Raw genomic sequence first — 26,398 nt, 5'->3', positions numbered from 1 at the left:
CCGGCATTCACACGCGCCATCTTACTTCATTGCCAGCCTCCTGACTTCCAATATCGATGCTCCTTCGCTCCTCAGCTCCATTCCTATTTACGTCCCTTCTCGTCGTCTCCGCGACAGACCTCCCATTTTTATCCCCTCCCGCCGTTCTGTTTTTGGTCAGAGAGATCCATTTTTGAGAGCTTGCGCAGCATTTAATGAAGCTCATGATTTGTTCGACTACCACGTCCCCTTGTCCAGTTTTCGCTCTCGTCTTTCTGAGTCCTTGTCTCTATCATCAACCTCCCATCCTTAACACTTCCTTCTTCCTTAGTTTGTAAGACATATTATTGTGAAACCCTAGGCGGCTGACAATATGAAATAAATAATAATAATAATAATAATAATAAATATTAATTATTTAACGAATTCACATCAAAATTTACCATCATTTGATAAAAAATGTGCCTTTTTCTTTTCGTCCGTAATTTGTACAACTAACCATCGGTGTACCAAATATCGCAGTATACCATGGATGCTTTGCCTACTGTTGTTTTGGTCGTAGTTTACAAGTGAACAATTCAGGTTTCTCATTGTTATTTTCGCAATCTAAAGTAAAGTGTTATAAAATCGAATCAATTTCATCAAAATAGCGCCGTCTTGAATGTATTTGATACGAAATATACGAATTCTGAAGGCCACTCGTCCTATTGCCAAGTGCGCTCCTCTGTGTCTCGTGCTGAAACGGTAGCTGGCTTCGGTATAGCTTCCAGATATGAAGATAGATATGAAGTGTGTCCAAAATAGTGTTGGGTAAATCTGATTCAGATTCATGCATTTGAATGAATCTTTTAAATGATTTAATGAATCTAAATTTCGGTTTCAAATATTCGTGAATCTCGAAAGAATTATGAATCTCGAAAGATTTATGAATTTCAAAAGATTCATTTACAGGGTTTCGAATCATATAATGGACTACTTGATCTACTCGGTGGAATGTTTGAAATGGTAAGGGGATGTTTGCAACGTTGCTATGGAGGTTTGCAAGCATATAGGGGAATCTGTCAAACACTTAGGAGAAGTGTGCAAAACAGCTATGGAGCATTGCAATAGGCTATGGAGCGCTTGGTTGTAGCGCTGTGAAAAATTATACAAGTTAAGTTCTTTCAATCGTTCCTTGCAAGGTAGTGTTGTCCGAGCAGAATAAATAAAGAAAGGTATTAATTTATCGTACAAACATTTAAAATAATTATTTTAGTAACACATGTGGGGGCCATTTCTGTTTTTTTGAAACAGATACTTGAATACATTGTTCATAAAAAATGCCAAGAAGAAAAACGATTTCTCTGGAAGACAAGAAGAAAATTGTAAAACTGTACTTAGAACAATATGGCATGACAAAAATAGGAAAAATTATGGATTTGAACATTCAAACTGTTTCTAGAATCGTTCACCAGTATTTGAAGGATGGTGAAGTACGAGATACAGGGTTTCGAATCATATAATGGACTACTTGATCCACTCGGTGGAATGTTTGAAATGGTAAGGGGATGTTTGCAACGTTGCTATGGAGGTTTACAGGCATATAGGGGAATCTGTCAAACACTTAGGAGAAGTGTGCAAAACAGCTATGGAGTTTTGCATCCAGCTATGGAGCGCTCGGTTGTAGCGCTGTAGAAATTAAACCTAGATTTTTTCAAAAAGCACTGCGTGATGATTTACGAGTTTGGAGTGATTATTCATATGTTTTTTAAATGATTAAACATATGTTTGTAGGAAATTAATTTTCAGTTGTAATTTAAATTTACTGTACACATTACATATTCTATGTTACTTTCTCTACGCTACTATTTATTCTCTGCAGCAATATATTTCCTTATATTCAAATAAACATATTTAAATAGTGTTCAGTACTACCTTGTAATCAAATTACCTCCTTCTTTTATTTACCCTCATTACATCTGATTCAAAGAACCAATCTAGAATCACTGAAGGTAGTCATTTTTCAAACGATTTATTTCAATACTTTGAACACAGCCTTAAGCATCTTCATATTTAAATACATCAGAAAATGCAAACTCCATAGCTGTTTTGCACACTTCTCCTAAGTGTTTGACAGATTCCCCTATATGCCTGTAAACCTCCATAGCAACGTTGCAAACATCCCCTTACCATTTCAAACATTCCACCGAGTGGATCAAGTAGTCCATTATATGATTCGAAACCCTGTAATTCAAAAAGTAAGGGAGGGGCTCATGCAAAAAGACTAAGTGAAGAGCAGTTGAATATTTTGAAAAAATGGGTGGATGAAGATTGTTCCATTAGTCTAAAAAAAATGGTAGAGAAGTGTGAGCGTGAATTTGGAGTGAAAGTTTGTTTATCCACTATTCGGAACTACTTATCAAATTTTAATTATACTTTAAAAAGAATTCAACTGATTCCATTGCGTAGAAATAATCCTCAAAATATTGAGGTAAGGAAAGAGTACGCAATTCGTTTTTTGGAATGGCAGGAGCAGTTAAACGATGCGAATTTTATGTTCCTCGACGAAGTTGGATTCAACGTTTCCCTGAGAAGCAAAAGAGGATGGTCTGCTTCTGGAAAACCTGCAAATCAAGTTGTACCAAGTATTAGAAGTCGTAACATAACAATTTGTTGTACAATGACAAGAAATTGAATTGTAGCATACGATTCTGCGGACGGTGCTTTCAACCAAAATTTATTTTTAACCTATTTGGATAAACTGAAAGCTGCTCTAAATACTCATGGCATAACCGAGCCGATCATTTTTATGGACAACGTGGCCTTCCATAAGACCAATTTAGTGAAAACATTTGCACAAAACAATAATATCAGGCTTGAGTACATTCCACCTTACTCGCCATTTTTGAATCCAATAGAAAACATGTTTTCAAAATGGAAAGAGATTGTAAGACGTGCTAGTCCCCAGGATGAAACAGATTTAATGAGAATAATTAAAGAAGGAGGGAACTTAATCACAAAGCAAGATTGTGATGGGAACTTTCGAAACATGCTGAAATATGTGAGAAAATGCTGTTGCGGAGAAGAAATTGTTGAATAGGATGTAAAATTTTTGAATTTTTAAATACATATTTAAAAAAATATATAATTGTTCCCAAATATTTTTTCCCCTTAGAACGATCCTTAAACACATGTTCAATCACCCCAAACATTTAAATCATCACGCGGTGCTTTTTACAAAATTCTAGGGTTAATTTCTTCAGCGCTACAACCGAGCGCTCCATAGCCTATTGCAATGCTCCATAGCTGTTTTGCACACTTCTCCTAAGTGTTTGACAGATTCCCCTATATGCTTGCAAACCTCCATAGCAACGTTACAAACATCCCCTTACCATTTCAAACATTCCACCGAGTGGATCAAGTAGTCCATTATATGATTCGAAACCCTGTATCTTGAAACATTCATGAAGCTTTAGGGATCTCAAGGGATTCATACATCTCGAATGATTCAGCTTGAGCTTCTTACTCTTCTTCGCGTAACAACTTACGTCATGCCAGCCTATACAGGCTTTCGAGACTTCTTGGCAAGTACCACGCAGCCGGATAGTTTGTTTTGCTACGGGGAGACGGTCCAAGCGAGGCTTGAACCCACGACGGGCATGTTGTTGGGTGGGATAGGTCGAGCAAACTAAATATTTTGAAAATCATACATCTCCAACCATACAGATTCATGAAGCCCGAAGATCGATGCATTTAAATGGATTTATGAAACTTTTAAATTCATGATTCTTTGAAGATTCATTTATCATCGATCGAGATTGAAGAATTCAAGATTCATGAATAAAAAAGTAAAATTTTAGAAGTATTAACCTCGTCAATTGTACGATTAATGGAGCGTGGCAATCAATACAATTTTCTTATTTTATGGTATTTTCATACTTATTTTGGTGACGAAAACTTGAATTTACTAGATTTGAGCTAAACAAAATGACACAAAATGAATTTTCGTGTAAATATTCACGAGTTTTGGCCTACAACCACAATTGATACACTTATGGTGAATTGCTAGGAATACTAAAGCCATAGTTAGTGATGCAATTTTTAAATGAAATTTTCTTCAAACATATTAGACTTCAAGAAAACATATAGACTCTTGGGTATCATTTTTATATTTCTTTTTACAGGTGTAAAATGGATATCTTTATGACATAATATTGCAATAATTGATAAACTTACCCTGTTCATTACAAATTCATTACATAGGAATAGGAAAATCTTGTTTGCTATTCGTCAAAAAGTCTAAAAAAGCTAAAAAACACAAAAATAATAATGATTATAAATAGCTATAAATAAATACAGTGTACGCTTCCTCCTAACAGTTTTTTTTTTGTTTCCAAAACACACTGTGTCTCACACACCAAACGCTGCACCATTTCACTCGCCACCGGCATAAAACGGTGCAGTTCGTTAAACGGTGCCCATAAAATCATACCGCGATCAAGCACTTTAAACGCTTTAAAAAGGCAAAATCCCCATCCGCTACACTTTGATAGACGATGAACGATGATTTTGCAACACTTTACTTCCATTCGGGTAAACAGGTACGTTGGTGCGGAGGGAAGAGAGGACCGCTCCAAACAAAAAAAAAGTTACTCAATTGAAACGGCAACAAGATGCAATTTGAACTTTTCCTAACACTCGCTTTCCTAACATCCCGTAGCTTCAAAACCGTTCCGCATCCGGAGCTGTCTAAACAAATCGTTAAATCCCCCATCTACGTGAACTCCTCGATTCACCAGTTCACACCTTGGCATTTTTATTTCGCCTCCTAGGAGGAAGGGAAAAACAACCCCAAACGCCTTACACCACGTGCTCTCATACAAGCTAGAGATACAATTTCCGAGGAATTGGAAGAAAGCGCAAGAAGCGTGAGAGACGTATATAGAGGGTTAGATAAACAGTGCAACTTTTTCGTTTCTAATCGAAAATTTATAAATACAATCACTACCGGAAATGGAGTTCGCTCGGAGCGGCTATACATAGCCACACCCGGGCGAACGAGTGTCCATTGAATACAACAAAATGAAGTTGTGCTTCGTTAGGAAAAAAAGGAAATGGCAAAACAAAAGCCAACACCTTGCGTTTCGTTTGCGGTACCAAATTAATCTTCAGCAAGCAAAGGCTAAGGCTGCCAAGTAGGTTGGCTGTTAAAAGAAGTATTAATGTCCGCCCATTCTCTTCTCTTGCGCCTAGACCACACACAAACCCGAACGCCCAACACGTAAACAAAGGGATTAGTATCACGCGCGGCAGTAGTAGCACCTTCCCCCACCCTGTTCCTCACGCCCGCCCTTTGCGCCACTGGCTGGCGTCATCATTGCGCTAAACAGTTCGCGCGCCAATATCGAACGCGCCATGAATAAAACGCGCTGGCGGTTTGGTGGTTCGACTATGCCTTGCCGGGTGTGTGTGTGTGTGTGTGTGTGTGTGTATGTGTGGGGTGTCTCTGTTTGCACGTCTCGTTTGCACTGGCAATTTAATTAGACCAATTACGGAGGTCGGCAGCCTGATAAACAGCGGTGATGGTAGTACAACCAGCCGGTTCCTGGACCACAGATCGGACCGCTTTGGGTTGACGCAAAAGGCTGAGCGGGTTTCGGTGTTTCGGATGGCTTTTTAAAAGCGATGTTTAAATTTGCAAAGCAGATTACAGCAGCCCCCTGTGTTGTTTGCGGATGCTTATCTTCTTTGCATGCAGGAGGGTGACTTTTTTTGGGATGATTTTTGACATAAAGATTTATAACATTATTATGCTTTCGTTTACTGCTTCTGTTGGATTACGGTAAAATCGTTTTTATGCTTTTATGCAAACCAAAGTACCTTGTTTTTTACATTTGATTTAAATTCATACTTTTGCAACATTTTGCGTAAGCCTGCATTAAAATACATTTTGTAAAATTATGGCACCACTTTTTGCTCGAACACAACTGCATCCGCTAACGAGATCGACATCGACCCGAGCTGTATCAAATGGAGCATTTTCCGTTTTTTTATTAGCACATAAAAGGGAATTTTATGCACGGTCAGCAGTGCATTTGTCAAACAATCGCTACCTCCCTACGTTCGAAGGGCAGAAGAAGGCTCCCTGCTTCCGCCTGTCTGTGTATCAATAGCACTGCTTCCCCACAGTCTCTCCGACGGCCACAAAAAGGGGTCACCACAATTTGCAAAGAGCGTTTTACAATTGCTTTGTACAATGTGTGTTTTCCGCTCGCGCGCACTGACTGTTGGCGGTTGATTGTTGGGATAAGCGGCAGCTGGGGGGAGCGTATTTTAGTGCGCACTGGTATTGCGCTATGCTGCTCTCCGGGTGGACTGTGTTTGGAGTGTGTGTGTGTGAGGAAGTGATTAAGTCGTGTGACATAGTGTTCTGCGCCAATTATTTATTCTATTAGTAATGCCCGCAGTGTGTATTGGCTTGCTATTTATAGGAGACATTTGTTAATTGAGAAGCTGCTTACAGGGTTTTTGATGATTTTTTCATGACACTACCTTTTTGTAAATTGCCCAATTTATTGGCATATTTTTTGTGTTAACATTGTGTGAAACGCTCAATAACTGGGGAGACGAATTTCAGAAATTTTGGAAAGCATTCAACAATATTTGAAATACAAGCAAAAAAAAAACATCGGGAACCCTGGATAAACCGAATATTAATTGTTGCAATTTGAAACCTTGTATCCTTGTATTTGAAGAGAAGCCTTTAAAGTTTTGTTTGTCATCTTTGTCACAGTGCATGCAAAATTACAGTGGTTTATACCTAGCTGAGTGAGTGGCTCGTACTTATCACGCTCATCAATAATGTAACGCTGTATGAGTAAGGTCGCGTGGAGGCGTCCGCCATTAAGGCCGGGATAACGGACTGGCAGACGAAGGCGCGAGACCGTGAGCGGTTTCGGACACTCCTGAGGCAGGCCAAGACCGCAAAGCGGTTGTAGCGCCGGATAAGTAAGTAAGTAAGTATGAGTAAGGTTAGGTCTCTGTGGGATTGCTTCACAAAAGAAATGTACTTGTATTGAAACCCCATACCGGTTATTGGAGGACAATGCGCTTCATTCGTAAGCGCTAAGGTTGATAGAACTGCCTGTTGAAGAGAAAACGCCTAAAAGTATGCAACTACAATGTATACGCAAAACGAAGAAAATGTTTACACATTTTTATTTATTTATTTATTTATTTAGTTTTTGCTAATATACACGAATTACGGGTACATTGTTTCCGTTTTCAAGTAAGACTTTCAACAAAAGCCCTTTAATAGTATTGGTTTTTGTTTTGTTTGCAGCATGCTGCATATTATTTACATTTATGAGCCATATTTCAGTAAAACACTCAACAAAGCAAGTGTTAATGATACACAAAACAAAAGTGAAACTTTACTGTTCTCATAAAATATTCATAAAATATGGTAGCATCATTTACAGTACGTTCTTACACTCATACTGCTCCGTTTCACTCATCCTGCTCGGTGCGCACCCGATGGAGGCGCCTAATTATTCACCGCGCACGCCACGCGTTTGCGTGCTGTTTTGCGCGACACACAAAAAGGATTTTTGGATGTAATTCCACCACCCAGCCGGAAAGCAGCATGCTGTGACGGGAACATTGAATGTCGATTCAACTTCCTGGCGTGGAAATTCAATTGCACCCGTGGGGAGGGGTGGTGGGTTATATTTAAATTCGCCTCTCTGCAAAATATCTGCTCCCAGTTGTGTAACGCAACTCCCCGTTACCATTCGGCCCGTACGGACTACGAAGTTTATCTGCACGTAACAAAGCATAGCAATGGTAAAACCCATCTAAATGGACGAAAAATAAGAAAACTAAGCAGAAAAGCACTTTCCGTCACGTACCGTACCGGTTTTGTACCAAAATCAATTTCATCCCATCATGCAAAGGAGGGGGGGCGGGATGTCTAAGGCTGAGTTTCACGGTATGGTATACGTTCGCTGCCGATTCTGCATCATTCATCTTTCACTCATACCAAACGGCAACTTCCAGCTGAACAAACTTTGTTTGCTGTGTCACATTTGTTTGCCAGACAGTTGGCAGATCATGGGGTTTTTTGTACCAAAAATTTTGTGTTTGAGTCGTTACCGAATCCCGAGCAAAACGAAAGTGAAAAATTAATTTCGAAATTGGCCGGGTTACTTTTCTCATCACACGCTGTCGCGAGAGAGGGAGAGTACATTTGTTTTACATTAAATATTCACCGCACATACAGAGAGCACAGAGTTGGGTGCAGTAGTTACTTCAAGCATGAAAATTCCGCCCGCTGCTTGTTGAATTGAAGCAACAAACTTGAAATGAAAATAAATCCTTCAATAAACAATTTCCCTTCAGGCAGGGGCAAAATAATGGTAGGGGGGGGGGGGGGGTGCGTTGGTCACACAAGCACAATGAACCAAATATGGGTCGTGCTGGACCGATAACATCGTTGTCGTTAATGCATTCCTGGCTGTTGCTTGATTGCTTGATTCGCATACTTTTCTGCATTATTTTTTATTTAATTTGCTATGATCAACATTGTTGGCATACAATGTGCACCATTCCTAACTGTCTATCCGTCACAGTAACAAGACACAGCTACTGTTCCTTGCCAATAAAAGTATTTATTACGCATACCAGAGAAGGGATAATTTCTGCTATGAATTGGACTCAAAAAAATGTTAATGATAAGCGCACGAGTCTTGTTTGAGAAGAATAACGAGCAGTTCTTCGAAGAAAGGAAATATTTATATTACTGAAGGGAACATGCAAGCCAAAAGGGGTGAGTTGTTTTGTGGAAAATATGTCAACAGGATGGTTTTATGGTTGGTGCTTCCGAGAATCTGGAGAATCAGTTTTGTAATAAAATACAGTATTAATTAAAATGAGACCGTAGTTTGTGCTCCACATTCATCCTCCGCAGGAATGCAAATGTCCTCGGTTTTACAACAAATTCGTTCGTTGGCAATAGTGATAGTAAAATAATTAAAATAGTTCGAGGAATCGAACATTGAAAAGCAGAACATTTAAGCAATATAATAGAACCGGTTAGACAAGTTGTTGAAGCCACGCTGTTAAGCATGATCGGTTCATACCGTAGAAATGTACTCTCTTGTTGTGCAAATGAACGAAGGTACTCGGAACGAAACCACAAATAAGTTTGAAAATCTCCGGCAACCCTTACCGCTAAGTGAACCCCATAAAGGAGCGCTTTTGTTTCGCTAGAACCTTCGTTAAGGCGAAAGTTACAGTCACAGTAGACTAAAGAAAAAAGTGATCTAATTAAGGTTGTTCTTCTTGTAATGCACTAATGAATAAATATCTCTAGCAATAACTCAACCAGCTCGTCGCGTGGAGTATGTGGTATGGATTTTGACGACAACGAAATGTGAATGTGTACGACCAAACAGGGTGTAATATACAGCGAAATGAACTATTTGATAGGTGAAATGTTTGTCTGGTAACGCAACACAGCAACCAGCTTATGTGTAAAAAAAGTGTACGAAATGGCAAAAATCCTCTTCAACATCTCAATGAAATAATTTCAATATTAAGTATTTCGTTCATTTTTGATCAACAGTTCATTATGTCTACTAATTGGTGGGAGTATTCATTTTTATTTATTTATTTTGATCTAGAGGGCTATAAAAAGAGTGAAAATGAGCGTCGCGGCAAACGCTCCCAGGAACGAACGAGTTCGCCGGTACGGCTGAATTGTTTTGATAAATTATCGAAAGTGGATGTTGTATCTCTCCCAACCCTTCGTTCTGCCCAAAAGTCTATGTAATATAGAGGTCGATGCATAGGTCGATCTTGGCCCACCATTTTCAAAGCATGGTTTTGACAGTTAGATAAAACAGTGTTTACAAACAATTGATAATAATCTATACCTGCAATATATTTACATTTTTTCTTGAAACCTCTTATCTTTTTTAAGTAAAATAAACGGACCTCTAGCCTCTAACCAGTCTTGTACTACAGCCGTCAACTCGTACGACTTAACAACATTGCCGTCAAGGGTTCAAGCCCCAAATGGACCGTGCCACAATACGTAGGACTGACTATCCTGCTATAGGGGGATTCAATAAAGTAACTGAAAGCGAAGCCACAATTAGTGGTACAGGCAGGTCTTGACCGAAAACGGTTGTTGATCCAAAGAAGAAACGGACGTCTGCATTGCACCACAACTAAGACCTCGAAGCGATGAAACGATTGAGCATGACATCACATAAACAGTTCAAAACCGTGTAATTTTATAGTTTGTTTACAAAAAAGGATGAAATTCAATAAATACTAGAGTCATTTATTACATTTAAAATCTATATAATACATAGAGGTCGAGTCAGTGGCGTATTTAACACTTTGACCGCCAGCCTGACGTCACAGTTTTTGAGTGAGCACGTAGCGCATGGCAAGAGAGCGATGAGAGCGACAGTTTCTCGTTATCACTCATCACATCATCACAGTATTGTTATCACTCTTTTGACTCATTGCGATAAGCAGCGTAGCACATGTCGTTCTCGTTCTCTCTTTCCTACCTCATTCGTTCTCAAGAGAATCACTGAGCGTCAGATGCAAAGCTGAACGGTGAGCAAAACCGTCATGCGAATTTATATGACACGGCGCTTAAAGTGTTAACGGTAAGCAAAGTAAGCAATTGCGAGGGGCCCTGGAATCTTTAGTCCATTATCCATAACAGTTGATAGAATATGGCACTGTATTAGCAAGGAGGGCCCCGTGGGAGATGGACGTTGGGACCCCGCGCTAGACAACCCCCCCCCCCCCGGCAGCAACAAAATATAAGTTGAAATGTTACATTTTTCAAGACGGTAATTATGTACAGAGGGCCTCAACAATTCTTACTGCTTGGGGCCCCCGACACTGTAAACCCGCTACTGGGTCGAGTCACCGGCTGCTGCTAAACACACCAAAAAACCACCGTAACGAAAAAAAATACTGATGAAATATAACGCATTGTAACGCTCCTATTTTCGGTCGACCGATATCGGTCCATCCGTCGACGAAATCCCAACGAAATTGCTGTTAGTGATGGGCGTTTCGGAGCGCACCAACGGCTCCGGAGCCGGCTCCGCACCAACGGCTCCGTAGCCGGCTCCGGACTAACGGCTCTATACTCACGGCTCCGTTAATCAATGGCTGCGGAGCCGGCATCGGGCCCATCGTCCCGGATCCGGCGACGAAACAACGGCTCCGGACCAACGGCTCCGCACTAACGGTTCAATAGAGACATCATTGTATGATAGCGTACTAAAAAATTAATATATATTCTCGCACGTGTGGAAGCTAACACAATACGATTGCAGTATTGACATGCATGACGTTGTGTAGCATTCGTTAGTCTCGTCATTCTTAACAATAATCAAAACTAATCGATATTTTTTTGATAATTTTTTTAAAATATGACCGCTATTTACGGATTTCCTCGATTGAAACTTCATTGAAAAAGTTCTTTTGGTCCTTTGTATTAAAACCGGCTCCGGAGCCGTTGGAGCGGAGCCGTTGGTGCGGAGCCGGCTCCGGAACCATTTTGCCCATCACTAATTGCTGTTAGCATGTTTCTGCAGTGCCAAACATCAATTTAACACATATTAAACTCAAGTATTCCTGTTATCTCCCTATACAAAACGAAGGTGACGCTCACGTTACGCTCACGTTATGCTCATAGGTAACGTTTGCTGACTATAGGATCTTCCTGTACGAAAAAGTTACTCACTATAGAACGGTTTTGCTAACCAACTATGGGTGCTTGGATGATTTTTATTTCTATAGGACTTATTTTTATAGGAGCGTTTTTCGTTTCGGTGGATTTTCGTTGCGTCTGGCAGCGGCCTAAAACTTGGAACCTCATTTCATCAAATCGAAATCATTTCTTGTGTTTGGTTTGTTATGCAAATTTCAGTTCTTACATATGATTTTCAACACATCATCCACACAAAGAACTGTCAAACTCAATCCAGCTTGTGAATTGCTGAAAATCATGTGAAAGAATTGAAACATTATTGTGATGCAAATACAAAATTTGTAAAAAAAATGTTTTGAACATTGAAACTTGACTCGCCAAAACCCTGTAACTGTATTGAAGAAGCAATTAATTTCATTTCGAAACAACTTTTTTTTCTCCAAAAATCTATTTCAACCCTTGAAAACTCTATAAGTTAGGCACGCCCTTTAAGTATTCAGCTTCACTATAATACACTATACCAAAATCACTTTCTATCCCTCACACGACCACAATTCTACAAGTACAAGAATGTGTATTTTGCACTCCTTCTCATCGTAGCTACAAAACAAAACGAAAAAAAAAATACAACAAAAAACAATACATTCTTCTATCACAAATATGTTCTGCGCTCTAAGAAACATACACACACTCCGCAAAACCACAAAGCACGTGCACAGCACATCATCCCAACCACTTCCCGCACACAGTTTCACTCAACCATCCATTTCGCATCGCACAAGTGCCCTAGCGCGCCTCATCGCCCCAAGAATGTGACAAAGTTTTATCATTTAATTACGGCCCAGAATCCACCGCCGCGCGCGCGATCAATCATTGTACATCATTGGCGGAAGGCCTTTCCCAGCGTTAACTTTATCCCGTAATTGATGTCACATTTCCATCAGCAGCTGCCAGCTCGATCCCTTTCGCTTGTGGAAACGAATTTTATTAGCCTGCCCCAGAGCGTGCAATCAATTAAAATGCTATCCATGCACAAAGCACACACATATTGGAGCTCTGTGTGTGTGTGCGCTAGAAACGGGAATGAAGATTCACGATTGAAGTCGGCCACCGAGCAGTGTAAGCAAAATCAATTAGAATCGAGACCGTTTGTGTGCCGCTCGCTCGCTCGCTCGCTCTGGTGGAATTGAACAGCATCACAGGCCCATGTAGAGGACGGCCATCGCGGACAGGGCCGCGAGCAGGGTGCAGCCACCAGCGACGTACGTGATGACGGTCGTCGTGCCAGCTGCATCGATTAGCACGCCCATCACCAGCGACACGATTAGCTGCAAAAAGGCAAAGCCAACGCACAACAGGCATCAGTGTACCGTAAATTGGTGTAAAGATCCTAATGAAATCACCTGCGCGAGACACAGGACACTGCTCATCATCGACACGTCCGCGCCGAACCCGCGCGGCTCCGTACTTTCCACACACTTGCCGTCCTTCATGTGGAACTGGTTTGGAAGGGAAATAATATGCAATTTAGAGCGCCCGCTAGCGCGCAATGTGGACTATCCTCTTACCGAGTTCTTGGAGTGGTAGTGCGAGATCAGCAGAAACGGAATGGAGTAGATGGTGGTGTACATGATGCCGGTGAGCGAGCAGCACAGCATCACAATGGCCCGGTGGCGCAGCAGCCCCATTGCCACCATGCCGACGCAGTGCGCCATCAAGCCACCGACGTAGACGGGCCGTGCCCCGACCCGATCAATCAACCGCTCAATCACCAGCGAGTAGAGCGAGGCGCAGCCGGCAAACAGTGCCATGCCCCAGCAGGCGAACCGTAGCCCTTCCTCGTACAGCACAAAGGCGGGCGAGTGTTCCGGGGCCTAAAATAAAGCGCATATTCCAAATACCATTTTTTATTAAAATTTTGTGATGGCAATTTGTGAAAGTGAAGAGGCTTACCTGTACATCCCCACCGAACACTTCCGCGCCGACAAAGTCGGTAAAGTACAGACAGTACGGCAGGTAGCCCATGTGGGACAGGAACTGCGTCAGGCAGAGGATCTTCATCGAGCGTGGCATCTGGACGGTGTTGCGCACAAACTGCCGGAAGCCAATGCTCTCCGACAGTTGCGTCTGGGTGGCGTACTCGTCCCCGCGCATCCGCTTCACCTCGTTCTGCAGCATCGAGTGTGTGACGGGGCGCAGCATCGCGTCCTGCTCCTGCACGGGCAGCGGGATCTCGGCGAAGCTGGTCAGCGTGCTGACCAGCCCGATCAGGAGCACGATCCAGTTGGCGGTGAAGACGGCCGCCTCGTTGCTCTCGAAGTACTGGCCGATCGGGAGCGAGATCCAATCAATCGCCCCGAACAGATAGCCGAGCATGCCGCCCAACCCACCGATCAGCATCATCGTGCTGAGGACGCGCGCCTGGTCGCGTATCGTGCACACCTCCATCGCGTACGTCCGGCACAGACCGTTGGACGCTTCCGCCGAGAAGTCGGTCGTGGTGAGGCCGAGCGTTGTGATGGTGGCGACCCAGGCCACGCTGCGCAGCCCGATCGCCTCACCGATTGCGCGACCGTGCGGGAGCAGCATCATGCCGAGCAGCATCGCAATGCCCAGGAGCAGTAGGACGGGCCGGCGTCGGCCCCAGCTCGACCGGAGCCGATCGCTGACGGAGGCAACGACCGGCACGAACAGCACACCCACGATCGGTGGCATGGCCCACATCATCGTCATCAGCGTGTGGGGCAGCCCGATCGCGAGCAGGATCGGGGCGACAAAGGCCGTCTCCGTCGCGTACGTACACTCGATACCGACGATGAGCAGGGACAGCCGCACAAGCTCCCAACGTGTTTTCGTGCTAAAATTAAACCAATACACACAAACACACACGTGGACAGTACAGTACAGGGCACAGTGCGTCACTAAAGGTGGAGGAGTCGCTTTGTTAACCCTACTTACCGGAACGTGTGATGGTACGTGCTGGACCGATGCGCTTTGGCGTAGTTGAACCGATGGCTCAGCATGCCCTGCAGCACCTCCTCCTCCGTCTGGTGCTTGCCCTGTTCCGCGTCCATCGCCTATATGTCTGCACACCGACACTGTCAACGCACCGTTCGTGTCTCGCTTATCTAACACCACAGCAGCGCCTACTACTGCTGTCCGCTACTGTGTGACAGAAAAGCATTCGCGCAACCGCTGCGTTTTGGACGCGACCGACCCGAACCGATGAGGCATGCGCAATAATTCTGGATCTCAAGTCGGAGCGATATCGAAGAGAAGAGACCACAGAGAGAGGGAGAGAGATACTATAACAGAGAACGCGAGAGAGAAAGAGAACGATTGTGAGCGCGATAAAAGTGAGCGTCAGCGCATATCCGCACACCCCAAAAGTGCGTCCGCGTGTATATGACGAAAACGTGCGGGGTGGTTGCGTTAAACAAAGAGACGAATGGGACGGGAAGTAGATAAAAAAAGAAACGAACGCAACCACCCAAGAACCAACGTACGTCTCAGGCAATGGAATTTTTGGGGCAATGAGTCGAGAGAAATGTTTGCAAGTTTGCCGCCCGATGTCAACTCCGCGGCCATGCGGGAGCGGGCCTTGAAAATTGCTTCAACACGAGCGTGTTCCGTTGATTGTTTTTTGGTAGATGAGAAGCGGCTGATGGAGGTGGGTTGGGATGGCGCCAATTCTTTACCGATTGTGGCGGGGTGGGTTCGCCCATTAGGCCCTCCCCGTACCATTGCGTGCTTTTGATTATCATCATCTGTCCAGTAGCGCTAGGGCTAGTTGAGTATCGTATCGTTCCGTGCTAATCGACGTTATCGGCTAATCGACGGCGGGTGCAGTTGATGGGTGGGGAGGGGAGTAGGATTTAGTGGCAGTTTTGGGGTTGGCAGCGATCTTGCTAACCCAACACTACACTGTTGCTTGTTATTTTACGATTTTGATCCAAACGTATGAAAATTGCACTTCTGCGGTGAATCGTTTATCTTTATCAGGTTTAGTTGTTTAGGATATAAGTTGAACAATTTTGTATGACACAATATGATCAATATTTTATTTTGATTTATAACAAAACTTATCATGGTTAATATGTGCTACAGAATTTAGTAGCTTACTTAACACGTTCCCTGCAACGCTTGTCTGAGCGAAATGCCCCATGAGGGCACATGGATCGCATTAAAGTGCGCGTCGTCTTCATACAGTGGTGCATGACGATTGGCAACATCTAAAATTCAGTCAATTTTTCAATTATTATTCATTAAAACTGTGACTTTTCTCGAATGGAGCACAGGCTATTTAAATATTTTTGGAGATTTGGTCATTTAAGTTGACATAAAAGACATTTCCCAAATCGAAGTCTTCAACTATGTAACTTTGAACCCTTTATTAGCGAATTGAATATCAACTTGTCACAAAATAATGGACTTAGAAATGAGTAAGAAGATTCATTTTCAACACTTCGTCGGTAGTTTCGATAATTAAAAAAAACTAAAGTTATCAATTCAAAAAAGCTATTTGGCACAAATGTCCAGAAAATATCTAAGAAAATATGCCTCGGTGTTGATGTAGATGTTCAAATTATTCAGTGCTGTACTTGTACATGGTTCATTGATTTGGAGCGATATGGTTCTTTGGACTAGTGATGTGCTCTTTGGAGCGCACCCATGACTCCGACTATCGTTAGTCCGATTCGGACTCCGGAAAAATGGGAACCAATAACTACGCCCGGAGTCGGAATCGTCCGATGCCGTCCGGAGTCGTCCGAAATCGTTCGGAGCCGTTCGGAGTCGGAATCATTCGCAGTCGTCGAGAGTGGATCGGAGTCAACCGGAATTGGAGTCAGTCAGTGTCAACTGGTGCCGCCTGGTGCAATGTGCTTATGATCAGGCATTTTATTTCGTTGGATGTTTTTGTCTTTCATTTTGCGCGTGCACTTTGCTTACAGGCTTTTGTTTCAAAGGCCGTCTCCGTCGGACTAGTACGTAGGTGACCGCTAACTGGATGTGTTTTACTGTAGTTTTTTTTAAGTGGAAATTCGTTAACTGGAGTGATTCTCAGTTAAAAAACACATATAATATGAAACATCCGGAAACTTACGAAGGGAAATTCATAGCAAATGTGCATTTTAATTTTTAATAACCGCTAGCTGAGAATTTAAATTTGTGCTGCAATGTGCTCTCTGGAGCGCACACACGACTCTGATCCGACTCCGACTATCAATCTAATTCTGACTCCGGCAAAATAGAAACTATTAGTTCCTTCCGGATTCGGAGTCGTTCGGAGTCATTCCGTAGTCGTTCGAATTTGTCTAGAATCGTTTGGAATCGTCCGGTGTCATCCAGAGTCGTCCAGAGTCATCCAAAGTTGCACGCAGTCGGATTCATTCGGAATCATCCAGAGTCGATAGGAGTCGGTCAAAGTCAACTGGAGCCGTCCGGTGCAATGTACTTGTGATCAGGTATTTCATTTCGTTGTGTTTTTTTCTTTCACTTTGAGCGTTCGTATTCAGGCCTTTGTTTTGCAGACTGACTCCAGTCGACTCCGGATGACTCCGGACGACTCCGGATGACTTCGGATGACTCCGGACGACTTCGACTCCGGGCGACTCCGACACCGAACTACTCCGACACCGAACGACTCCAAGCGACTCCAAGCGACTTCAAGCGACTCCAAGCGACTCCGGCCGACTCCGGAATGACTTTGAACGACTCCGTACAATGCTGTGAGGACCTACCTTCTGTAGTTGATTCCGAAATATCGATCGAAGTTGGATCGGAGTCAATTCCTGAGTATTGTCAACTTCACCCATCACTACTTTGGAGTCTTAATTTTCTCTGGCACGGTTATCACTAAATTTTGCCTCCAAGTTGACAATTTTGTCTCTTGCCCATAGATTTTAGAAATTATGCCTTGATTTTGACTTTATTTTCAACTGTTTTTGTCTGACCTTCAACTTGTATCAGTTTTTGATTTACGGTATTTTTTTTTTCTTTTCATTTAATAACCAGAAATTTATGTCATCAGTCTCAGTGGCGACAAGAAAATAAATAATTCAGTTCACTCGATCGCACCATAGCATAGTCATCCGCTTGTTGATTGAACGATCGACACGGTTGCATTTAAATCATAACAAACAATGCCACAAACACGTGCGCAAGATCGCTCTGGCGATCGGAATGTGGCAAGTTAGATAAAAAACCATACAACGATTCGATAGAAAGGGGAAAATATTATTGGAAAAAAATCAGTGTTGAAAATATTGCGTCCGATATACCTTCTCGAGTTACTGCCGTACCAGCTTTGTTTGTAAAAACGCTTGTAGTCAGACATTCGATCAGGATAGTCTATTTGTCCATATAAAGTTGTGCATTAAATTTTGTTGTTTGGCAGGTCATAAGTTATCCGAAATTAGGTTTAAAATGTTTCAATAATTTTATTGCGATTTCTCTCAGCCTAGATTCTAATTTATATTGACTTTCAAGCCATTCAAGCTTTCAAGCCAAACTAAATGCCGTTGGATGCATTAAAGGTAAATATTGATGCACACTGCTGGTATCGTGATGATCTGGCTACATTTAGCCAAAGGGGCAATATAAATGGTCAAATCAATCATTGCATCTTCCCTTTCCAATTCCCTTGTACACTCTTTACTGTATTGATTGACATGCTATGAGAAAAACTACATAATTCCTTGCCAAAACTTGCTCATTAAAGTCCAAAACTGAGGCCATGAAGTTGAGTAATTCAGGGAAACAGGAATGGAATGGGGATATGCTACACAATTCTACAACTGCTGTTACATATTGACCAGGAAGTTGTGAAATTTACAGCAATGTTTGATTTTCCTCCTCTTCAGTCATACTTTTGAGCCACGTGTTGTTTGAAGAGAGCATTCCAAACATACACCAAAACACACAACAACAAGCAACGTTACACGATGATGACGATGAGGAAGATGAAAAGCGCCAACAGGCTCGAGGAAATTGTTTTTCTTGTATTTTCTTAGTGAGCTCCTTCCAAGAAGCTTTAAATTTAGACCTCGTCGCACACAGCACTGTGAATGGAACCGGGTGAACGTGGCTCGTTTCTTCCCATTCTGGCGTCAGGCTGCTCAACTCTCCACTGGAGCTAATTTGTAATTTCCCCCCGTTTGTCGCGCTCGGTAATGAATGGCTTGCGCGGGTAGATGCTCGTGAATGTTTACATTTCCCATCCATTCGTCTCAATCGCGCCTGCCTAGCGTCTGCAAATGATCTGCCTGAGAAATGGGCAAACTGTCGTACTGGCCGTGCCCTCGTGCTTCCGTTCCATGAGTCTAGCATAACCCTCACTTTTACCACTCTGCTCCGGTGGCACGAGTTTCGCATTACAAGTATAATTTTGCACACAATAAGCTTCCGTTGCTTGTTGGCCTCCTCTATGTCAACTGGCAAGCGGGCAGCTGTTTCAAGTAGGAGGGGATGCAAAATAATACCGTTCAAGTTCATCTATTGATTGTATGTTTGTGTGTGTGTATGTTTCTGTGAGCGCTTTTCACTGCGGAATGGCGTCAATGATGGGAATGAAGACATCCTATTCATGGTCTTAAGTGCTGCTTTGCAACCATTTGTTGGTTCGTGAAACTGAGACGCTTCATATCGTCTTAGGGTTGCTGCTCAACACGATACTGGACAACTTGTCACGGCCGTGCCTCCGGGCAAGTGAAGATGCTTGAAAACGGTGTACTGTTGTTTAGCGGAAATATTGAAATCAAATGACGTTGAATATATTTAGGACGATGTGAACGCTGCACTGTATAAATGAGACGATGCAGAATAAGTAATCAAGCTTCGCGCGTAAAAAAATTATTGATTTGATTCAAGTGCTTTTTTGTTGCATTTTGTTGCATGCTGGTCGGTTCATAAATTTCAAGATTTATTTTTTACTGAAACATGAAAAACAGAGAACTAATGGACGTAAGCAAAACAAGCTGTTTTTGCCTATCATTTTCTAACATCTTTAAATACCTTTAAAATAAATGCTCCTCACTGAAACGATAAATAATGAAACAAAAAAATATGTCTGTGTATTGCTCTTGATAACAAACTGAATTACAAACTACATTTCTTTATGAAACTATTGATGCTTTATGGCAACGATGTCAAACTCTTTTGATATTGGGTCAATGTATTTCTAAAGGACGTTTGTAGGAGATTGTCGTCATATGGTTATAGACATATGGTTATATTTGGTTGGTTTATTCATGGCAGAATAGTAAATGTTACGTTGAAATTTATGTAATTAAAATTATCAACATTTTTGAGCAAGCATTGACTGTGAACAGCATTAACCTACGCTAAAAACACCCTTCCTGTCAATATCCATAGAAATACCCTTTTATTATGGTATCTTAAATCAGACCTATAAGCTCGCCCGCAGTCTAGTTCACTCGTAAAGAGGGGTTCGATCTGATACTTTTGCCCAAAACATTATGGCAAAAAAGTATCACCGCGAGGCCACATGAGGTGAAATATACAGCGAAATGAACTATTTGACAGGCAAAATATCTGACGGATAAAGCATCACAGCAACCAACTGATGTGCAATGTAAACAAATAACGTCCACAAAATCGTATTTAAATCCATTAAATAACTTCAATATCAAGTACTTCGTCAATTTTGAGTCAACAGTTCATAATTTCTTCAAATTAGGGAATGTTCTGCTTAAGAAGATATTATTTTCAATAGAATTTCGAAAGCGGATGTTGTGTCTCCCCCAACCCTTTAGCTGGACCTGTCAGATATTTCACCTGTCAAATAGTTCATTTCGCTGTATATTTCACCTCATGTAGCCGCGCGGTCAGAACTTGCGTTTTGTCTTTCCGTTGGCATAATGATTTTGTTAATTTTTCGAAATCTTTTTCTTTCAGAAATTGCTATTTGGGCACCAAGCACTCTAATTGATCGCTTAAAATAAAAAAAAAGGAATCTTCCAAAACTACACATAGCATGTTAATTCTGTACATTTACGATGTTTGATGAGTTTGAAGCTAAAACGTCAGTTGTTTTTTTTTAATTGTTCTACAAATATATTTACTTTAACAACATAATCTATTCATTGGGAGTGAATTATTATGAAATAAAAATAAGTTTCATTATGTTTGTAACCGTTTTAATAACAAAACAAACACATAAATCGTTTAATTAAACAAAAACAACAAATAATTCCGCAAAATAGGGTAAGTGTACCAAATGTAGCTATAGCACCAATTATGGCTATAACGAACGCTATTTTCGCTCTAAAACAGTCTATCTGTTTTCTAAAACCATGGAAGGATTTTTCATTTCAAATATGATCATTTTAACACATTTGTGCTTCATTAGTTCTGTGCTGCTCACTTCCCTTTGTTAAATATCACCCTTTTAAAATGTGTTGCTAAGATTTTTGGTATCTCTTACCATTTTGCTAAGAGCAGCACTGTAGGATATTAGCGATTTTCTAGCACCTAACCATAATTATAGTATATCTCAAAATCATCATTTTGGTGCAAAATATTAGTAATTCAACGATTTCTTATCAAAATTTACCAAAATTTAATCGAAAATATACCTTTTTTCTGTACGTACATAATTGGTACAACTAACCTTCGGTGTACCAAATATCGCAGTATGCTATGGATGCTTTGTTGACAACTGTCGATTTGGTTGTAGTGCGTCAAAGTCCATATAATACAGAGGTCGATGCATAGCTCGATTTTGGTCCACCATTTTGAAAGCTTATTTTTGACATTTAGATGAAAAAGCGTTCACAAACGATTCCAAACAACCATACACTTTTAAGGGCTAATTGTGCATTTTGTGCTCAAAACTTAGTTTAACTATACATTTCTTTCTCATGAACGTGGCATGGAGTAGTTTTTTCAGTAATTCATCACTTAAAAATGACCACAATCAGAAATCTGGCCCCTTAGTTTTGACCCTCTTGAGCTGCACATGATTTCGTCGTAATTTCGGGCACTGATCTTGTTGTAATTGATAATTTCACTATAATTCTATCTTTTCTTGATATTCGTCAACTTTTTAATGTACAATATTACAAAAAACGAAGTAAAAATGGCCGAAAATGCTTTCAGACCACTGCATGCACAACAACTAAAACCTCAATGTATGCTACGATGAAACTATTGAAGCTTTTTCATCCAGCTGTCAAAACTTTCCCACGCTTTTTGATCAAATGTTCTGGACGACTCGACCTCTGTATTATATAGACTTTGGTAGTGCGTATTTTACAAGTGAACAAATCGGGCTTCTCGTTGTTATTTTTGCAATCTAAAGTGTTAATAGGGTAACTGTACCAGTATTCGGCAGTGTACCTGTTTTCGGCAGGGTAACTAAAAACGTGTAATTACGCAAAAACGCGTCTTCATTTTTTTCAACACATATTTTTGCAATAGAGATATACTTATTTGTTATTCATATACGAAGTTTCACATCATTTCCTTGCATATTTTCCAAAATATCAAACTAAATGTGCCGTGTTCAACATTTTTCGGCAGATTTGCTGTCAGCCAATAGTTCGGCAGGCAGTTTCATTATTAAGAGAACCAGAGCACTAAAACAACCAATAAAAGGTACCAATTATGGTCATAATGTTCCAAGCAATTCGCCATGGCTGTAGGCCTAAATTAACCAATTGTGGCTGTAGGCCTAAACTCGTGGACATTTGCATCAAAATTCATTTAGTGACATTGTGTTAACTCAAATGAAGTAAATTCAAGTTTACTGCGCTAAAGTAAGTAGTTTACTGCGCCAAAACAAGTAAGTAAACTCTCGAAACTGATAGTTTCAAATCTACGTTTCCTACCACTGTTTGTATTGATAGTCACGCTCAATTAATCACACAATTGATGGGGTAAATCCTTCTAAAATTTTATCGGGCCAAAACATGCCCTTGCTATCGATCAGGGAAGAACAAGAGCACATTTGGCAATAGGACGACACAAGCGGCGTTTAGAAAACGCTTTTTTAGCAACAAAGTCATTCAATACTACTTTATTTTGATGAAATTGATTCAATGTTATAACACTTTACAAGTAACTCATGCTTAATACTCATACTTACACTTTAAATTACGAGAATAACAACGATTTGTTCACTTGTAAACTACGCACTACGACAAAAACGACAGTTGCAAACAAAGCATGGATACTGCGATATTTGGTGCACCGATGGTTACTTGTACAAATTATGGACGAACCGAAAAAATGCATATTTTAGATAAAATGATGGTAAATTTTAAAAAGGTGATATGTAGCCAGCACGGAACTAATGCAGCGCAAATGTTTTAAAATGATCATATTTGAAATTGAAAAAAATATCCGTGGTTTCAGTACGCAGATTGACTTGCTTAGAGCGAAAATATTATTCGTTATAACCATAATTGCTTACCAGTGCTGCAAAATGTCACTGTCAATGTCGTACAAAATCTGACTGAAACAAAATTTAACTATCAAATTGTGATAGTCAGAGGTGATACTCAAAACGGTTGATGTGACCAATACATGCTCCATGACATTTTTGTGACCATCGCTTGGTCAGTCACCATGTCATGACTTTTATTTACTGTGATCAGTTTTGCAAAATGTCACTGACATAGTCATTCCGGCTGAAACAAAATCATATCAGCGTCACGAGCTCTACTGAGATGATCAGAGGCCAGCCTCAAAGGCGATGAGGGTGCGACCATCACATGCCTGGTGACATTGTGTGCAACCAACTCTTGGTTAGTCACTTGGTCGCGACATTTTCAGTCGGTGATCATCGCGATGGTCACGGGAGATATACGGTGCTTGCGAGTGGTTCCAGGAAACATAATGAACATGTTTTCTCACTCTGTTTGACCCGACAGATAATCAAAACAGACAGAAGGAGAAAGTATGCTCATTTTGTTGTGGCTCATTTTTTGCCACACGCCAAGTATATTCCAAGAATGTCGTGATCATCTCTGAAACAAAATGTCGTCAGTCAGTCAAGTCAGTGACCAAGAGTTGGGTGCTAATCAAAATGTCACCAAGCATGTGATTGATCCTGTAGTTGTGTACGTGAGCTGATTTGACCTTCGTTTCAGTCATGAGTGTTGATGACTGAAACAGTACCATTGTTCACAGCCAGAAAAAAATCATGATTATCAATGCGCATCAAACTACTACGGATATGTTCATTGTTTTCGTTGGTGAAAATCTCGTGATTCTCATGACTTGCCCTATATTTTTATCAATCCTCACGCTTTGTTTCCACTGTTGTGAAATCAAAAAAATAATTCTAAAATAAAAAAAACTTGAAAATAATCCCAAAATTATGTGAAACCCCTGTTATTTGCTTCAGCAATTTCTCAAACGTTAAAATATTACTTGAAAAAAAATGTTTCACAAAACATGCTTCGAAAGTTAAAGATGATGTATGAAACAAATATTGCAAAGAAATAAATGAAAGCTAACCAACGACATTTGGTTCACTGTCGCAAGGCTTTATACGAAGGGTTGTTAGTCGGATAGAAGGAAAAGATAAAAAAAAAATTTAGACGGAAATTCATCTTTACGTTTGCTGGGAGTCTCTATTATATCTAAAAAACCTCATCTCTTCGTCCAATCATAATGCATCGACGCTTGGTAATGATTTCGCGTTGAATGTCTCGATGATATGCATTACTGACTGTCATCTTCGTGGAGACGTAATTTAGCTATTTATCTATCATTCATGAGTGACGTAAAGACCATGATTCTGCAATCATCGGCAGTTACAATTTTACTCTTTCAGCAAGACTATCACATTAACTACAATTTACTCCAACGCGGAGGACTTGCTGATGAGCTACATCAGTTTTGAGGGTTTGGTTAGTCCAACCTACTACCAAAACCCCGTAAACGTATCAAAACAACCATACGCAAGGTTAAACAAATTACCTCGGGAGACTCTTCATCTTACGCCTCGACAGTTTCATGTTGTGCCATCATCATGCTAACCGCATACTTTATTTTAGTGCGAAAGTTAGTCCACTTGGTCAACAGGAGAGACTGATGCATCAAACGTATACATCCCCGGCGATAGTTCAAACGTGTCCTTAACCATCATCATCATTACCTCTTCATTGCAGCAATCATGCAGGCAACGGACGTTACTGCATATCACACCGCTTACAACTACACCCTTAATCAGTCGGACGTACGGATTGTGTTGGAGGATGGTGAGTCATGTAACGAGGTCCTACCCCGTCATCATGTTGATACACTTCTCCCACTAACTCTCACCTTCTCATTTCTGTACCACAGAAAATCTGTACAAAGTCCCGATTGGCCTGCTGGTGCTGCTGTCCCTGTTTTACGGCACCATCAGCATACTGGCGGTGATAGGCAACTCGCTCGTCATCTGGATCGTCCTCACCACCAAGCAGATGCAGACGATCACGAACATGTTCATCGCCAATTTGGCGCTGGCCGACGTCACCATTGGCGTGTTCGCCATACCGTTCCAGTTCCAGGCGGCCCTGCTCCAGCGCTGGAATCTGCCCGAGTTTATGTGCCCGTTCTGCCCGTTCGTGCAGCTGATCAGCGTGAACGTGTCGGTCTTCACGCTGACGGCCATCGCGGTGGATCGGCACCGGGCCATCATTAATCCGCTCAGGTAACCATCCCGAACCTTGTTCTCTTCCCTTGTTGCTATTTTTTGAGATTATTACCTGTTGGCTTGCCCTCTTCGCCAGAGCTCGGACGTCGAAAAACATCTCCAAGTTTGTCATCAGCACCATCTGGATGCTGTCCTTTGCGCTGGCCGCACCGATCCTGTTTGCGCTGCGAGTACGCCCAGTGTCCTACATTGCGCTCGGTAGGTCTACCCAACGTCGCCTTCCCCGAAGACCGTTTGCTTGAGCCCACTTTCTTTCTGTCTCTTCTGTCCCCCAACCAGGCGGCATGAACGAAACGTACACAAACATTACCGTCCCGTTCTGTAAGGTGGTCAACTTTGAGCATGGGGAAATTCAGCTCTACCGGTACGTGCTCGTGCTGGTGCAGTACTTTGTGCCGCTGTTTGTCATCAGCTTCGTTTACATTCAGATGGCCCTGCGGCTGTGGGGCTCCAAGACGCCCGGCAATGCGCAGGACTCGCGCGACATTACGATGCTGAAGAACAAGAAGAAGGTGAGTGCAGCGGCGCTTGCTCGCCTTCAATACAGCTCGAGAGGATATTATTCACCATTATCGCATCTTATCGTTTGTAGTGGTTTAGCATAACTCTCCTTCATTTTTGCTCCTTCTTTCTTGTCTTTCTTTTTTTCCCCTGTGAGCAGGTTATCAAAATGCTGATTATCGTGGTGGCACTGTTTGGCGTCTGCTGGTTTCCGCTGCAGCTGTACAACATCCTGCACGTGACGTGGCCGGAAATCAATGAGTAAGTAGCGCTGTCACTTCGATGTTTCGCCCTCTAGCTCTCTTTGGTTCCATGCGTAGGAAGTTCCATTAACTGTAGAGCTATTTTTAGATCGTGTTAAAACCGATTTCGAATTCAATACCGCCGTGACGTAGATTTATTCGATCCATTATATTGGGTACACGCTGCTGGCAGCTGGTCAATGCCGATAAGCTTACCAACAAGTTAGACAGCAAGTACATGGAACCGCGCAAAGTTTGTGCATATTTTTCAATCAGCTGCGT

The 26,398-nt window shown here is 41.7% G+C and overlaps 2 protein-coding genes across 2 annotated transcripts in view; one reads left to right on the top strand and one right to left on the bottom strand.

Annotated features, from left to right (window-relative positions):
- LOC120902326 (RYamide receptor-like) overlaps positions 1-26,398 on the top strand; it is a 36,817-nt gene that overhangs the window by 8,229 nt on the left and 2,190 nt on the right. Inside the window, exons 2-6 of the mRNA XM_040311002.1 lie at positions 24,844-24,933; positions 25,019-25,370; positions 25,450-25,571; positions 25,653-25,885; positions 26,035-26,135. Coding sequence (XP_040166936.1) covers positions 24,849-24,933; positions 25,019-25,370; positions 25,450-25,571; positions 25,653-25,885; positions 26,035-26,135 — 893 coding nt within the window. The 5' untranslated portion in view covers positions 24,844-24,848. The remainder of the gene's footprint in view (positions 1-24,843; positions 24,934-25,018; positions 25,371-25,449; positions 25,572-25,652; positions 25,886-26,034; positions 26,136-26,398) is intronic.
- On the bottom strand, positions 11,743-14,960 carry LOC120902327 (proton-associated sugar transporter A-like). Its single transcript, XM_040311004.1, has 5 exons — positions 14,663-14,960; positions 13,658-14,561; positions 13,273-13,578; positions 13,108-13,203; positions 11,743-13,032 (listed from the first exon to the last, which is right to left on the bottom strand). Exons 1-5 carry the CDS (start codon positions 14,776-14,778, stop codon positions 12,901-12,903), a joined length of 1,554 nt encoding a protein of 517 aa, XP_040166938.1. The 5' UTR covers positions 14,779-14,960; the 3' UTR covers positions 11,743-12,900.

The sequence above is a fragment of the Anopheles arabiensis genome, chromosome 3, assembly GCF_016920715.1.
Source record: "Anopheles arabiensis isolate DONGOLA chromosome 3, AaraD3, whole genome shotgun sequence".
Taxonomy (NCBI): Eukaryota; Metazoa; Arthropoda; class Insecta; order Diptera; family Culicidae; genus Anopheles; species Anopheles arabiensis.
Note: the sequence above shows the minus strand (reverse complement) of the source record. Positions and strands in the feature narration are given on the sequence as shown.

Coding starts and splice junctions, on each gene's coding strand:
- LOC120902327 (XM_040311004.1), bottom strand. CDS start 14,778: ATGGACGCGGAACAGGGCAAGCACCAGACGGAGGAGGAGGTGCTGCAG. Junction 13,579..13,657: donor TGTTCGGTGGGGATGTACAG/GTAAGCCTCTTC, acceptor GCTTTATTTTAG/GCCCCGGAACACTCGCCCGC. Junction 13,033..13,107: donor GTGTCCTGTGTCTCGCGCAG/GTGATTTCATTA, acceptor GCCTTTTTGCAG/CTAATCGTGTCGCTGGTGAT.